We start from the raw sequence: 17,482 nt of genomic DNA on the forward strand, positions 1-17,482 counted from the left end.
ACCCTGTTTCTAACTCCTGCTGGACTCTGTTACCAATGACATATTCCAAGTTTATTCTCGAATGTCCGTTCACATCAGTGGGACCATACAGTATTTGTCCTTTAGTTTTTGGCTAGACTCACTCAGCATAATGTTCTCTAGGTCCATCCATGTTATTACATGCTTCATAAGTTTATCCTGTCTTAAAGCTGCATAATATTCCATCGTATGTATATACCACAGTTTGTTTAGCCATTCTTCTGTTGATGGACATTTTGGCTGTTTCCATCTCTTTGCAATTGTAAATAACGCTGCTATAAACATTGGTGTGCAAATGTTCGTTTGTGTCTTTGCCCTTAAGTCCTTTGAGTAGATACCCAGCAATGGTATTGCTGGGTCGTATGGCAATTCTATATTCAGCTTTTTGAGGAACCGCCAAACTGCCTTCCACAGTGGTCGCACCATTTAACATTCCCACCAACAGTGGATAAGTGTGCCTCTTTCACCGCATCCTCTCCAGCACTTGTCATTTTCTGTTTTGTTCATAATGGCCATTCTGGTGGGTGTGAGATGATATCTCATTGTGGTTTTGATTTGCATTTCTCTAATGGCCAGGGACATTGAGCATCTCTTCATGTGCCTTTTGGCCATTTGTATTTCCTCTTCTGGTAGGTGTCTGTTCAAGTCTTTTTCCCATTTTGTAATTGGGTTGGCTGTCTTTTTGTTGTTGAGTTGAACAGTCTCTTTATAAATTCTGGATACTAGACCTTTATCTGATATGTCATTTCCAAATATTATCTCCCATTGTGTAGGCTGTCTTTCTACTTTCTTGATGAAGTTCTTTGATGCACAAAAGTGTTTAATTTTGAGGAGTTCCCATTTATTTATTTCCTTCTTGAGTGCTCTTGCTTTAGGTTTAAGGTCCATAAAACCACCTCAATTGTAAGTTTCATAAGATATCTCCCTACATTTTCCTCTAACTGTTTTATGGTCTTAGACCTAATGTTTAGATCTTTGATCCATTTTGAGTTAACTTTTGTATAAGGTGTGAGATATGGGTCTTCTTTCATTCTTTTGCATATGGATATCCAGTTCTCTAGGCACCATTTATTGAAGAGACTGTTCTGTCCCAGGTGAGTTGGCTTGACTGCCTTATCAAAGATCAAATGTCCATAGATGAGAGGGTCTATATCTGAGCACTCTATTCGATTCCATTGGTCGATATATGTATCTTTATGCCAATACAATACCATGCTGTTTTGACCACTGTGGCTTCATAATATGCCTTAAAGTCAGGCAGCGCGAGACCTCCAGCTTTGTTTTTTTTTCTCAAGATGTTTTTAGCAATTCGGGGCACCCTGCCCTTCCAGATAAATTTGCTTATTGGTTTTTCTATTTCTGAAAAATAAGTTGTTGGGATTTTGATTGGTATTGCATTGAATCTGTAGATCAATTTACGTGGGATTGACTTCTTAATTATATTTAGTCTTCCAAATCATGAACACGGTATGCCCTTCCATCTGTTTAGGTCTTCTGTGATTTCTTTTAGCAGTTTTTTGTAGTTTTCTTTATATAGGTTTTTTGTCTCTTTAGTTAAATTTATTCCTAGGTATTTTATTCTTTTAGTTGCAATTGTAAATGGGATTCGTTTCTTGATTTCCCTCTCTGCTTGTTCATTGCTAGTGTATAGAAATGCTACAGATTTTTGAATGTTGATCTTGTAACCTGCTACTTTGCTGTACTCATTTATTAGCTCTAGTAGTTTTGTTGTGGATTTTTCCGGGTTTTCGACGTATAGTATCATATCGTCTGCAAACAGTGATAGTTTTACTTCTTCCTTTCCAATTTTGATTCCTTGTATTTCTTTTTCTTGTCTAATTGCTCTGGCTAGAACCTCCAACACAATGTTGAATAATAGTGGTGATAGTGGACATCCTTGTCTTGTTCCTGATCTTAGGGGGAAAGTTTTCAATTTTTCCCCATTGAGGATGATATTAGCTGTGGGTTTTTCATATATTTCCTCTATCATTTTTAAGGAAGTTCCCTTGTATTCCTATCTTTTGAAGTGTTTTCAACAGGAAAGGATGTTGAATCTTGTCAAATGCCTTCTCTGCATCAATTGAGAAGATCATGTGATTTTTCTGCTTTGATTTGTTGATATGGTGTATTACATTAATTGATTTTCTTATGTTGAACCATCCTTGCACACCTGGGATGTATCCTACTTGGTCATCATGTATAATTCTTTTAATGTGTTGTTGGATATGATTTGCTAGAATTTTATTGAGGATTTTTGCATCTATATTCATTAGAGTGATTGCTCTGTAGTTTTGTTTTTTTGTAATATCTTTGCCTGGTTTTGGTATGAGGGTGATGTTGGCTTCATAGAATGAATTAGGTAGTTTTCCCTCCACTTCGATTTTTTGAAGAGTTTGAGGAGAGTTGTTTCTAATTCTTTCTGGAATGTTTGATAGAATTCACATGTGAAGCCGTCTGGTCCTGGACTTTTCTTTTTAGGGAGCTTTTGAATGACTAATTCAATCTCTTTACTTGTGATTGGTTTGTTGAGGTCATCTATTTCTTCTTGAGTCAAAGTTGGTTGTTCATGTCTTTCCAGGAACCCGTCCATTTCCTCTAAATTGTTGTATTTATTAGCGTAAAGTTGTTCATAGTATCCTGTTATTACCTCCTTTATTTCTGTGAGGTCAGTAGTTATGTCTCCTCTTCCATTTCTGATCTTATTTATTTGCATCCTCTCTCTTCTTCTTTTTGTCAATCTTGCTAAGGGCCCATCAATCTTATTAATTTTCTCATAGAACCAACTTCTGGTCTTATTGATTTTCTCTATTGTTCTCATGTTTTCAATTTCATGTATTTCTGCTCTAATCTTTGTTATTACTTTCCTTTTGCTTGCTTTGGGGTTAGTTTGCTGTTCTTTCTCCAGTTCTTCCAGGTGGACAGTTAATTCCTGAATTTTTGCCTTTTCTTCTTTTCTGATATAGGCATTTAGGGCAATAAATTTCCCTCTTAGCACTGCCTTTGCTGCGTCCCATAAGTTTTGATATGTTGTGTTTTCATTTTCATTCGCCCGAGGTATTTACTAATTTCTCTTGCAATTTCTTCTTTGACCCACTTGTTTAAGAGTGTGTTGTTGAGCCTCCACGTATTTGTGAATTTTCTGGCACTCCGCCTATTATTGATTTCCAACTTCATTCCTTTATGATCCGAGAAAGTGTTCTGTATGATTTCAATCTTTTTAAATTTGTTAAGACTGCTTTGTGACCCAGCATGTGGTCTATCTTTGAGAATGATCCATGAGCACTTGACAAAAAGGTGTATCCTGCTGTTGTGGGATGTAATGTCCTATAAATGTCTGTTAAGTCTAGCTCATTTATAGTAATATTTAGATTCTCTATTTCTTTATTGATCCTCTGTCTAGATGTTCTGTCCATTGATGAGAGTGGTGAATTGAAGTCTCCAACTATTATGGTATATGTGTCTATTTCCCTTTTCAGTGTTTGCAGTGTATTCCTCACGTATTTTGGGGCATTCCGGTTCGGTGCATAAATATTTATGATTGTTATGTCTTCTTGTTTAATTGTTCCTTTTATTAGTAGATAGTGTCCTTCTTTGTCTCTTTTAACTGTTTTACATTTGAAGTCTAATTTGTTGGATATTAGTATAGCTACTCCTGCTCTTTTCTGGTTGTTATTTGCATGAAATATCTTTTTCCAACCTTTCACTTTCAACCTATGTTTATCTTTGGGTCTAAGATGTGTTTCCTGTAGACAGCATATAGAAGGATCCTGTTTTTTAATCCATTCTGCCGGTCTATGTCTTTTGATTGGGGAATTCAGTCCATTAACATTTAGTGTTATTACTGTTTGGATAATATTTTCCTCTACCATTTTGCCTTTTGTATTATATATATCATATCTGACTTTCCTTCTTTCTACACTCTTCTCCATACCTCTCTCTTCTGTCTTTTCGTATCTGACTCTAGTGCTCCCTTTAGTATTTCTTGCAGAGCTGGTCTCTTGGTCACAAATTCTCTCAGTGATTTTTTGTCTGAGAATGTTTTAATTTCTCCCTCATTTTTGAGGTATAATTTTGCTGGATATAGGAGTCTTGGTTGGCAGTTTTTCTCTTTTAGTAATTTAAATATATCATCCCACTGTCTTCTAGCTTCCATGGTTTCTGCTGAGAAATCTACACATAGTCTTATTGGGTTTCCCTTGTATGTGATGGATTGTTTTTCTCTTGCTGCTTTCAAGATCCTCTCTTTCTCTTTGACCTCTGACATTCTAACTAGTAAGTGTCTTGGAGAACGCCTATTTGGATCTATTCTCTTTGGGGTGCGCTGCACTTCTTGGATCTGTAATTTTAGGTCTTTCATAAGAGTTGGGAAATTTTCAGTGATAATTTCTTCCATTAGTTTTTCTCCTCCTTTTCCCTTCTCTTCTCCTTCTGGGACACCCAGAACACGTATATTTGTGCGGTTCATATTGTCCTTGAGTTCCCTGATACACTGTTCAAATTTTTCCATTCTTTTCCCGATAGTTTCTGTTTCTTTTTGGAATTCAGATGTTCAATCCTCCAAATCACTAATTCTATCTTCTGTCTCTTTAAATCTATCATTGTAGATATCCATTGTTTTTTCCATCTTTTCTACTTTATCCTTCACTTCCATCAGCTCTGTGATTTGTTTTTTCAGTTTTTCTCTTTCTTTTTTTTGTTCAGCCCATTTCTTCTTCATGTCCTCCCTCAATTTATCAATTTCGTTTTTGAAGAGGTTTTCCATTTCTGTTCGTATATTCATCATTAGTTGTTTCAGCTCCTGTATCTCATTTGAACTATTGGTTTGTTCCTTTGACTGGGCCATATTTTCAATTTTCTGAGCATGATCCGTTGTCTTCTGCTGGCATCTGGGCATTTAGTCAGATTTCCCTGGGTGTTGGAACCAGCAGGTTGAAAGATTTTTCTGTGAAATCTCTGGGTTCTGTTTTTCTTATCCTGCCCAGTAGGTGGCGCTCGTGGCACATGTTTGTCTGCGGGTCCCACCAGTAAAAGGTGCTGTGGGTCCTTTAACTTTGGAAAACTGTCGCCGTGGGGGAGGTTTGCCAGCTGAAGCGGCTTGGAAGAGTGCCAACCGGCCCAGGGGTCCGAACGCGGGGAGGGTCGCCGGCCGCTGCAGCCCGGGAGAGCGCCCGACCGAATTTCTTAGTCGGCCCGGGGCGCCAAGCGTGGCGGGAGGGCGCCAGCCGCCAATAGCCCGGGAGAGTGCACCGTTCCCAGCCGGACCGGGGAGTCACATGTTTGGAAGGCACCCCCCCGGTCACCGTTCTCCGCAGTCTGGGGATTTCCGACCCAACTCTCTCAGTTGGTCCGGGGGGCTCGTGTGGTCGGGGCGCCAGCCGCCACGGCCTAGGGGACTGCCTGCCCAATTCTGCCAGCTGGCCTGGGAAGGAGGAAGGGAGGGACTCCGGCCGCTTGCCGTCCCACCTGGGAAAGCCCGCGCCCCTCGGCGATCTCACCGGAGCTGGTTCTCCCAGACAGTCAGCCGTTCCAGGATGGGTTATGCCGTCCCTTTGATCTCCGTTGTGGCTCCGGGAGCTGCTCTGTATCGTCTCCACTCCCCCAGTAGCTGTTCTGGAGGAGGAAAGGTGAGGGTGGCAAGGCTGTCGAGGATGGGGGCGGGGGAGCTGGTGAAGGTGGAAGAGGGCACGGTGGTGGTTGGAGAGCCACCGGAGCAGGAGGAGAAAGGGAAGGATGAGATGGCGGATGGAGCGCCATCGGAGCAGAAGGGGAAAGAGAAGGGCAAGATGGCGACGGGAGCACTGCCGGCGGAGAAAGACGGAGAGGAGGGCTGGCTGGCGGCGGGAGCGCCGCCAGCGGAGAAAGAGGGAGAGGAGGGCTGGCTGGCCTGAATCATATTTTTAGATCCATTCTGCCGATCTGTGTCATTTGTTTAGGGAATTTAATCCATTAGCAGTGTTATTACTGTAAAAGCCTTCCTTCAACTATTTTATCTCTTGTCCTTTAGCTGTCAGATGCATTATTTTTCTGCTTTTATCCCTTTAGTTACCCATACTGATAATCATCATTTCTGTATTCTTCTCAAAGCCCCTCTCACCTATCCTTTTTTTTTTCAGGCAGCAGAACTCCCTAGTATTTCTTGTAGGACAAATCTCTTGTTAACAGTTTTTCTCAGTTTTTCTTTATCTGTGAATACTTTAAACTCTATCTCACTTTAGAAGGACAGCTTTGCTAGATAAAGAATTCTTGGGTGGCAGTGTTTTTCTTTCTGAATCTTCTTTTTTTTAATACTGAGATAAAATATCTCAATTTTATTGAGATATATTCACATACCATTACTCATGCAAAGTATATAATCAGTGCTTCAGAGTATCATCATATAGTTGTACATTCATCATAATTGATTTTTGAATGTTTTCATTACTCCATAAACAGTGAAAATAAGATTAAAAATAAAAGTAAAAAAACACCAAAAGCACCATACTCCCTAATCTCCCCCTATTTTTTATTTATGTTTTTTCTTTATTTTCTACTCATCTATCCATACACTGGATAAAAGTAGTGTCAGTCTCACAGTTTTCACAATCACATGGTTACACCATAAAAGCTGTACAGTTATACAGTTATCTTCAAGAATCAAGGCTACTGGATTACAGTTCAACACTTTCAGGCATTTCCCTCTCGCTACTCCAATACATCAAAAACTGAAAAAGGGATATCTATATAATGCATAAGAATAACCAATAATATGCCCTCTAAGCTCTGTTGAATCTCTAAGCCACTGAAACTTTAAAATGGTTTCATTTCTCTTCCCCCATGATTACGAAGTCTTTCTCAGTCCCACAATGCCAAGGCCAGACTTATCCCTAGTAGTTATATCCCAAGTTGCCAGAGAGATTTACACCCTTGGGAGTCATGTCCATATAGGGGGAGGGCAGTAAACTTACCTGCGGAGTTGGCTTAGAAAGAGAGGCTATGTGTCTTTCAGAATCTTAAGTGTATAATACCCCTGCCTTCTCGCCCCCATGATCCTGGACGAGTAATCAGCATTTAGTCATATGTGACTTATAGGTGATAAATTGCTTTTCTCTTGCTGCTTTCAGGATTTTTTTTCCTTCTCTTTGGTATTTGACAGTCTGATTAGTATGTGTCTTATACTGGATCGAATCAGATTTATTGTGTTTGGAATACATTGGGCTTTTTTAATTTGCATATTTAAATCTTTTATAGGGGTTGGGAAATTTTCCACATTTATCTCAAATATTCTTCCTGGCCCTTTTCTCCTTCTGGATACCTATGATTCTTATATTTGTATGCTTTGTGTTGTTATTCATTTCCCTGAGACCCAGTTCACATTTTTCCTTTTTTCGTCCATTTTTTGTGTGTTTGAATTAGGTTGCTCTGTCCTGGTTCACTGCTTGTTCTCCCTCTTTAAATCTGCTGTTGTGTGTCTCTAGTATATTTTTAATTTCATCTCCAGTATCTTTCATTTCTGTAGGATCTGCCATTTTTCTGTTTATTCTTTCAGATTCTTCTTTAGCCTCTTTTAGTGTTTTCTTAATGTCCCTTATCTCTTTAACCATCTCAGTGAAGTTATTTAGGAGATTTGTTTGAACATCTTTGATTTGTTGTTCCGAATTCTGTGTTGCCTCCAAATTTTTAATTTGATTGTTTGGTTTGGCCATATTGTTTTGTTTCTTCATGTGCCTTTTGATTTTTTGCTGGTTTCTGGGCATCTGATTATATTGATAAAGTTATTTTGAAAGTTGGCCTCTTGTCTTAAGATTTTGTTGTGTAGATTTGTGTGATGTTTTCCTTTGGCACTTGGTTTGTCAGTAATTTCCACTCAAACCAGGGCCAGTGTCTCACACAGGGGGTACAACCCCTTTCTAAAGGCTCTTAGAGGATGTATGGGAAAGCAACTTGCCAGACTCCACTTTCCCTGTCTTTCCAGCAGATTGTACTCTTAGGCCATCTATTGCCCGCAACTCCACCTCTCCCTGACCACAGCAGCGAGCTGGGCAGGATCCAGACCAGGTCAAGGTCCAGCTCAAGGCTGCAGGCCCCAGAGGGTTGCACTTTCTGGCCAACTGTTAGCTCAGGACTCTGCTTCTCCCTCTTTTCCTGAGGGGAGAGCCTTCTTGTCTCTCCCAGGGCCAGGCATGGGAGATGGGCACTGTACACTATGGGGAAGTCTCCGCTTGTGGGTAAAGTGGAGCTGGTGATTTCCAGACTCCCGTATGGAAAGACTGCAGACTGTAGGCCTAAGAGGGTCAACTTCTCTGGACAGCAGCTAGACCAGGAGTGTGCTGTGTTTTGCTGGCTAGCAAGACCCAAGCTGGTGCACAGTTGCCAGCCTCTGAGTTGGGGATGGTGTTGTCATTGCTATGGAGTTCGCTCTCTCACCCTGACCTCTCTGTTCATGAAAGCAGTCGAACTGTGACCGCCCTAGTCCCCTGTATAGAAAGAATTAAGGCTTTAAGACCTAGCAGGTCTTCCTTGATGCCCAGCTGTTAGATCAAGCACTACTCTGTGTTTCTCTTTCCTCCCAAGGGAAGGGCCTTCCCTTCTTCCCTAGATCTGGGTGCCTGAAGTGACCAGCCTTCAGGGTGAGTGGTGGCCACCAGGAACTGCAGAAGCGTCTCTGTATGTGGATATAATGGATCTGCTGGTTCCCATGTTAAGATACCAGGCTGCTGGACTAAGAGGCTTAACTTCACCAGCTGGCAGCTGAAGTAAGAGTACATGCCACTTTTCTCGGATCTGGTCCAGCTGATGCACAGCCACCGGCCTCAGCAGTGGTACCATATGAGTTCACTCACTCCTATTTCTCAGTCATAGTTTCTCTACTTTTTCATCCAGCTCCTCATTGCATGTTTCAGTGATCCTTCTTTGGTCACCCATACCCCGGAACCACTGCTTTGGACAACTTCTGCCTGTTCTGTAGTTCTTTGCTGGAGGAGTGAGTTCTGCCTATCTTTATTCTGCCATCTTCCAGGAAGCCCCCACATGCTTGAATTTTATGCCAGCTTGTGGACAGGCTAGGAAAGCAGAGGTGACAGACAAGGAAAAGTTTCTGAAGAAAAGACATTTTTATATGCTGAGAGATGAAGGACAGGCTGAAGAAAGAGAGTGACTGATGTAGCAAAGTTCTTGTGGAGTAATTGCTGTGGTTCTGAGCAAGTTTAGAGATGGTGTAATTGTTTTAATTTATTTTATTTTTGGAAATTTAAAAACCACCAAAAACTACAGTCACCCATTTTCATATCACAAATAGCAGCTGTTACTATCTTGGCATATTTATTTCAAGCCTTTTATAATAAAAAATTCTTTTTCTTAAAGACAGTTTATGTAACTATAAATCAAAAAGTCATACATTAACAGAGATTAAAGTTTAAGAGCCACCTCAAATCCAACTACCCCAGAAAGTAACTGATATTAGTTAGCTATCATTGCCAAGATCTAGTCTCTCACTATATATGTAGATTGATGAATGAATGGTTGGAGAGAGGGAGCAACAGAATGAAATTAACACTTCATAACAAAAAATTATTTCCTAAAAGGTCTGTCTAAAGTTAAAGAGATTCTTTAAAAATTGGGAGGTGGAGTCATTCTCCTTACATTTGTTTGTTTCAAATGAAATTCATTTAACCCTTTGCTTTGAAAAATGACCTTAGCAGTTCGATCTCCCATTTTTGTACTTCCCACCTCTTGATATTTATGTATTATGTATTTTTTACACTTTGCTTATTTTTAATATTTATAACTCATTGTCACCACATTTTTAGAAATGAACTATTTTCAGTACTCCTTGCCAGTCCTTTTATCATGTCTTCCTCATTCCTGACTTCTTTGTTTTGATATAGTTGGCATAATTTTAGCCATGTGGCATTGGATAATGTTTCAGTAGAAAGTGTCAAGCCAGCCAGACTTTATTTTTCTTCTAGTAGGTGATTTGCTTTTTATGTGTTAATCCCTGAGGAATTCCTCTTTTATCTGCAGAGTACAGTAATTTAACAGGAACAGAGATGGGACTGGCCAGTTGTGTGTGTGTGTGTGTGTGCATGTGAGTGTGTGTGTATGAGAGAGAGAGAGAGAGAGAGAGAGAGAGAGAAGCATCTAGGAGTTCTGTCTTTCCTCTTAGATCCGTGGTTGACAGTGCTACCTGTATATGGAACATCTCCGGTCTTGAGATAAAAGGAAAAGATTGCATAGGAAGTATAATGTTGAGTTACCACTTCTACCTACAAGACGCATGCCGTTTCTTTTCATGTTTCATTGGCCAAGACTGACATCAGCTGGGTCATAAAGTATATTTTATATTCCTACCCAGGAGAATACAGAATGGAAAGTAACGATAATATAGTCTTTCACAATGACTACTGTAGGAAACAATTATATTAGTTCAGTAAAGATTTGGAAACTACTGGTATACCCTCACGAGTAGGAAATTGGGCCCATTTGTTTTTTCGTTTATTATTTGTAAGTTTAATCTCATCAAATGTTCTGTTTATTAATAGTACTTACCAAATTTGTCGTGCATGCTGTTCAATCATGAATCAGTAGATCTTGAGTAAGCCCTGAGAGTCTGCATTCACAAGTTCCCAAGTAATACTATTGCTGCTGGTCCCCAAAGCACCCTAAACATCAAGGCTTTTTTATCAGGAGCCTTATCACTTGGAAGAAAACCAACAACAAAATCCTTTGGATTTCAGATAGAGAAAAGGGGAACAAAAGCAGGAAAAAATCAGAAAGGGGACCAAGGAGAAATGTGAGTAATTACTAAAGTGTAAAGGGAAAGAAGAGCATATAGTTGGATGCTTCACAGAAATCAAACAGTTTATGATTGAAAAAAGCCCATCAGATTTGTCAGTTAATTTTCCTTTTTCAAGACAGGTTTAGTGAATTGAGGGAGAGAGAAGACAGCTTGGCAATAACTTGATTAAGCTTATTTTTTGACTATATGAAACATGTAGTTCCAAAAGTGCAAACTGTAAGGCTGGATATACCCAAGGAAATGTCACTCCTTTCTCTGTCTCTTCTACCTCATTCCCACCTACCTTCCTGTGGTTAACCAATTTCATTAGTTTCTGGTTTATTTTCCACTGTTTCTTTTTACAAAAAATAAGCAAAATGTTGCATACTATATTTGCTCTTTTATACTTTGCTTTCATTTAGTGATCAAACTATCCTTTGTATCTATCACTGTTCATCAATATTTTCACTATAGAACTCCATTTTAAGGACTTTTTAAAACCAAAGTTCTTATGTGTGGGGCGTTTAGGTTTTGTACTTTGCAATTGCAAATTACGCTACAATAAAAACTTATACATATTTATTTGTTGAAGTCATATAGCAACAAATTCCTAGAAGGAAGATTACTGAGTCAAAGGTAAAATATTCAGGAGCCCTGTGTAATCTTTTGATACTGTGAAATTTCTCTCCATAGGGATTGCACCATTTTGCATTCCCACCGGGAATGTAGGACAATGCCTGTTTTCCTATAGCCAACGGTATATAGTCCAACTTTTGAATTTTTGCCAGTCTGATAGTAGCAAAATAGAATCTTTTTAATTTGCATTTCTCTAACTGTAAGATGGAAATTTTTTTTTTATGTGTGTTTTGGTTTGTAAGCTGCTGGAATGTGATATACCAGAACTGGAAAAGCTTTTAAAATGGATAAGTTTCAACTTTACAGTTCTAAGCCGATAAAAATGACCAAACTAAGGCATCCAAGGGGAAATACCTTAATTCAAGGAAGGTCCATGGGTCAGAAACACCTCTGTCACCTGGGTAGTCACATGGCTAGCATCTGTTCTCCATCTAATTACAGGTCACACCCACAATTGGATGTGTCAGATCCCCATGGAGATAATCTGATCAAAAATTTCCATCTACAATATTGAATCAGGATTAAAAGAAGCAGCCGTCTCTACAAGATTGAATCAGGATTAATGCATAGCTTTTCTGGGGTACATACTACTTTCAAATGGAAACAATATTTTTAAGAGTCATTATTATATCTTATTGTGAATTGTCTGCTAATATAGTTTGCCCATTTTTCCATTTGAGAATTCATTTCTTTCCCTCAAATTTTGAAAGCCCTTTAAAGATTTAGGATATGAAAATGGCTGTATATTTGAATTTTTTTCTCTGAGTTCTAAGGGATTAACGATAAGTCTTTGTGAACTTTTCTTTTAGAAAACTAATGACATTTTATAAGAATTTTGGTACTTAGAGGTACAGTACAAATTGTTGCTTTAGAACATTTATTCATTCAAATAAGATGCTTCCCCTGTGTCAGACTTTTGTTTGGTTCTGAGGTCACAGTGTTGAATAAAGCAGGCATGAGGTATTTTGTTGTTTACAGTTTAAAAACACAAATAAAAATTAAATTGTGCAAGATGCTATGAAGAAAAGATAAAGTCACTATGTAATTAATAATAGAGACTCAAGTTAGCCTGGATGATCGGGAAGATTTTAGTATAACTTTTTTATAGTAACATATATATGTATCTGTGTGTGCCAGTGTGTATAAAACATAAAATTTGTCATTTTAATCAACTTAAGTATACAATTCAGTGACATTAATTACATTTACAATGTTGTGCTACCATCCTCACTATCTGTTGCCAAAATTTATTCATCACCCCAAACAGATACTTTGTACCAATTATGCAGTGACTCCTCATACTTTCCTTTTCCCAGCACCTATGAAACCTTTCGACTACTTTATAAATGTGCTTATTCTAAGTATTTCATAGAAGTGGAATCATACAGTGTTTGTCATTTTTAGTCTGACTATTTCACTTAACATTGTATTTTCAAGATTCATCCATATTGCAGAATTATTAGCCCTTCATTCCTTTTTATGGCTGAATAATACTGTATGTATATGCCTCATTTTATCTATCCATGCATCTGTTGACGGACGCTGGCTGTTTCTGTCTTTTGTCTTTTGTGAATAGTGCTACTGTGAACAATTGATGTCCAAGTATCCCTGTATTCAACTCTGGGGATATATACCTAGAAGTGAAATTACCAAGTCATATGGTCATATGCAGAGTCATGTGTGTAACTCTTTGTGGCATGACCAAACTGTAGTCCACAGCAATTGTACTTCACATTTCCAGTACCAGTGCACAAAGATTCCAGTTTCTCCACATCCTCACTGACACTTGTTCTTTTCTGTATTTTTAATAGTAGCCATCCAAGTAGGTGTGACTTGGTAGATCATTGTGGTTTTGATTTGTATTTTGCTAGTGCCTAGTGATGTTGAGCATCTTTTTATGTGCTTTTTGGCCTTTTGGATATCTTTGGAGAATTCTCTATTCAAGTCTTTCGTCAACTTAACGTAATTGAGTTGTTTGCCTTTTTGTTATTGAGTTACAGGCGTTCTTTATATATCCTGGCTATAAAATCCTTATCAAGTATATCATTTGTAACTATTTTCTTCCGTTCTGTAGGATATCTTTGTATTTTCTTGATAATGTCCTTTGCACAAACATTTTTAATTTTGATGGTCTGATTTATTTATTGTTTCTTTTGTTGCTTGCGCTTTTGTTGTTATGTCCAAGAATCCATTGCCAAATCCAGAGTCTTGAGAATTGCCCCTATATTTTTCTCTAAGAGTTTTATGGTTTTAATCCTATGCTTAGGTCATTAATCCATTTTGAGTTAAATTTTGTATATGATCCAACATCATTCGTTTGCATATGAATATCCAGTTTTCCCAGCACCAGTTTATTGAAAGGGTATTCTTTCCCCCTTTGAATGGACAGTAGGATAAGCATAGCAGAACTTTTTTTTAGGATTCAGGCTTGATAAATCTTCATTGGAAACATTCACCTAACAACTGATCTACTAGAATGGTAGATGGTCAAAACTAGAATGGTCAAAATATCAATCTATAAAGATTAGCTAGAGGGAGAGCAATGAGATACATATTTTCTAGATTATTTCAGCTTCAGTAAAATGAACTTTTCTTTGAAAACTATGGTTGGAATCTTGTAAAATTTTGAGGGTAAGTATAAAATCTGGTCTGTGTACTGTGAATACGTTCTTGTCAAACTTCAGTTTTTTTATTAGCTTTTTAGAGATTCAGTTGAATTATTTTTATATTTTTAGATAGGGTCTCTATTTTATCACTTAAGGTGCTGTCAGCAGTTCCTGAGTAGCTTTTTATAAGATGAACATGTTTTTGTTGTCACATGAAATATCAATAAGAGTGTTAACACTAATGCAGGGTAAAATACATTCAAAATTTGAACTGAAAGAGTGCCATTAACTTGATAATGAAATGTTCATGTGAAATATTTGATAAGCATGTGAAGAATAATTGAAATATTACCTGATCATAAAATGTACAAAAGTATGTTTGTATATGAAAACAAATATCTCAGTTCATTTCATGCTATGTAAATAAAGAGCTTAATAATATAATCCCATAAAGAAGACTATATATTGACTATGTTGTGTGGAAGTATAGAAATTTTCTACTGTGAAGACTAATATTTCTTTCTTAAGAGTTAGTTTAATTAAGATTAGATAGCTATAGATATTTCAAATATAGTTATTACAGTTAGGTTAGCTGTATTGAAAGAGTCCTTAATTTAGTTTTTATTAACTTCTTTTATGCTGACCCTTACTTATGTTTTGAATTCACTTCCAATTATTGTAGTGTTTCAAACGGGTCAATTCCTAAAGCAAGCAGTAGGGAGTACATTTTGTTCTTGGTGGTTGGCTGTTTTTGAGAACAGGGAATAAGCTGTATATATAGTATATTAAAAGTCTTCCAAATGAACTCTATTCAGCAGTCCCTGACTTTAAAAGGAAAATAAATTCAGTAGGAATTTTTCTCATATTTTTTTCAGATACTGGCCAAAAGAAGACCCTAGACAAGAAAGATGGGAGACGAATGTCTTTTCAGAAGCCTAAAGGGACTATTGAATATACTGTAAGTTGTCAAAAAAGTTTATCTTTGTAGTATTTTTATTTAAGATATTTTCCATATTGTTTAAGATATTATCCATTCATGTGAATACGACAAATAAGTCAAAGATTCTTAATTCCATATTTTAAAAATCTACACTTTACTTTTGGTAACTTTTTATCATTAATAATAATTACATTCTTAATCGTATTTAAAGGTTATTTTTCTTACATAGATATTTTATTAAGTGGTATACAAAGATAGTTATTCTAGCTAATTTAATGTATTAAAGATGATAATTTAATGGGAATCAAAAAGTTCCTGTGCTACAATAACTTTCATTAGGTTAGGCTTGTAGGAAAATATTTACTTTAGAAATGTGGTCTTCATTATATTCCTGGCGGTACTAATGATCATGGCAGAGAGAATATTTAAAAAGTAAGTTGATGTTACTCTTCCAGAATGACCTTCTAACATTAGATCATTTGCATTAATTTATAGCTAAGTGTCTTTAGTTTTGAAAATGGAGCTTTTCTGACTTTTTAAAAACTTTTTTATTGTGAAATATATAAACAAAAAAAGCGATAAATTTCCAAGTATATTTTAGCAAGTAGTTATACAACAGATTTTAAGGTTTGGTATGGATTGCAGTTACACAACTTTTCATTTTTTCTTCTAGCTGCCCCAGGACACTGGAGACTGAAAGAAATATCAGTTTAATGATTCAGCAATCATACTCATTTGTTAAACCCAACCTTCTCTGTATAGCTCCACCATCACCTTTCAACTTTCTCTCACTCTTTAGGGCATTTGGGCTGTGGCCATTCTAACTTTTTCATGTTGGAAGGGGCTGTCAGTAATATGGGATAGTGGGATGGAACTAGTTGATGTTCTGGAAAGAATGGACCCTCTGCATTTTAGGACTTATCTGGTCCAGGGACCCATATGGAGGTTGTAGGTTTCTGGAAAGTTACCTTAGTGCATGGAACCTTTGTAGAATCTTATGTAATGACCTAGATAGGTGTTTTTTAGGATTTAAGGAATGTTTTGGTCAGGGTTTGGCAAGTTATGATAGTGGCAATGTCTAATTGAAGCTTTCCTAAGAGTGACCTCTAGAGTAGCCTCTTGACTCTATTTGACTTGCTCAGCCACTGATACCTTATTTGTTACCCTTCTTTTTCCCTCTTTTGTTCAGGATGGCATCATTGATTCCACAGTGCCAGGGCCAGACTCATCCCTGGGGAACATCTCCCACACTACCAGGGAGACTTTATTTAAAGAATATAGCTGTCAGCCCAAATCAATAGGCCAAGCCCTTGATCTTGAGGCTTGCTCTTGTGAAGCTTATTTAAAGAATATAGCAGTCAGCTTTGCACATAGTAACCTGTTTTCAGTTTTTCCCCATTGAGGATGATGTTAGCTGTCGGTGTTTCATATATTCCCTTTATCATTTTGAGGAAGTTCCCTTCTATTCCTATCCTTTGAAGTCTTTTCCACAGGACAGGATGTTGAATTTTGTCAAATGCCTTTTCTGCATCAATTGAGATGATCATGTGGTTTTTCTGCTTTGATTTGTTGGTATGGTGTATTACATTAATTGATTTTCTTATGTTGAACCATCCTTGCATACCTGGAATGAATCCTACTTGGTCTATAATTCTTTTAATGTGCTGCTGGATTTGATTTGCTAGAATTTTGTTGAGGATTTTTGCCATCTATATTCATTAGAGAGATTGGTCTGTGGTTTTCTTTTTTTCTAATATCTTTGTCTGGCTTTGGTATGAGGGTGATGTTGGCTTCATAGAATGAGTTAGGTAGCTTTCCGTCCTCTTCAATTTTTTTGAAGAGTTTGAGCAGGATTCATACTAATTCTTTCTTGAATGTTTGGTAGAATTCACATGTGAAGCCATCTGGTCCTGGACTTTTCTTTTTGGGGAGCTTCTTAATGACTGATACAATTTCTTTACTTGTGATTGGTTTGTTGAGGTCGTCTATTTCTTCTCGAGTCAATGTTGTTGTTCATGCCTTTCTAGAAAGTTGTCCATTTTATCTGCATTGTCAAATTTCTTAGCATGAAGTTCATAGTATTCTCTCATTACTTCCTTTATTTCTGTGGGGTCAGTAGTTATGTCACCTCTTCCGTTTCTGATTTTATTTATTTGCATCTTCTCTCTTCTTCTTTTTGTCAGCCTTGCTAAGGGTGCACCAATCTTAATGATTTTCTCATAGAATCAACTTCTGGTATTGTTGATTTTCTCAATTGTTTTCATGTTCTCAATTTCATTTATTTCTGCTCTAATCTTCATTATTTCTTTCCTTTTTCTTGCTTTGGGGTTAGTTTGCTATTCTGTCTCTAGTTCTTCCAAGTGGACAGTTAATTCCTTGATTTTTGCCCTTTCTTCTTTTTTTTTTAATTAAAAAAAGAATTAACAAAACAATTAGAAATCATTCCAATCTACATGTACAATCAGTAATTCTTAATAACATCACATAGTTGCATATTCATCATTTCTTAGTACATTTGCATCGATTTAG

At 37.4% G+C, this 17,482-nt stretch overlaps 1 protein-coding gene across 9 annotated transcripts in view; it reads left to right on the forward strand.

Moving 5' to 3' along the window:
- OXR1 (oxidation resistance 1) overlaps positions 1 to 17,482 on the forward strand; it is a 440,301-nt gene that overhangs the window by 329,040 nt on the left and 93,779 nt on the right. For all 9 annotated transcript variants that reach the window (XM_077167465.1, XM_077167468.1, XM_077167471.1 and 6 more), the window contains one exon: positions 14,889 to 14,971. In XM_077167465.1, coding sequence (XP_077023580.1) covers positions 14,889 to 14,971 — 83 coding nt within the window. The remainder of the gene's footprint in view (positions 1 to 14,888; positions 14,972 to 17,482) is intronic.

This window comes from Tamandua tetradactyla, chromosome 6, assembly GCF_023851605.1.
Source record: "Tamandua tetradactyla isolate mTamTet1 chromosome 6, mTamTet1.pri, whole genome shotgun sequence".
NCBI lineage: Eukaryota > Metazoa > Chordata > Mammalia > Pilosa > Myrmecophagidae > Tamandua > Tamandua tetradactyla.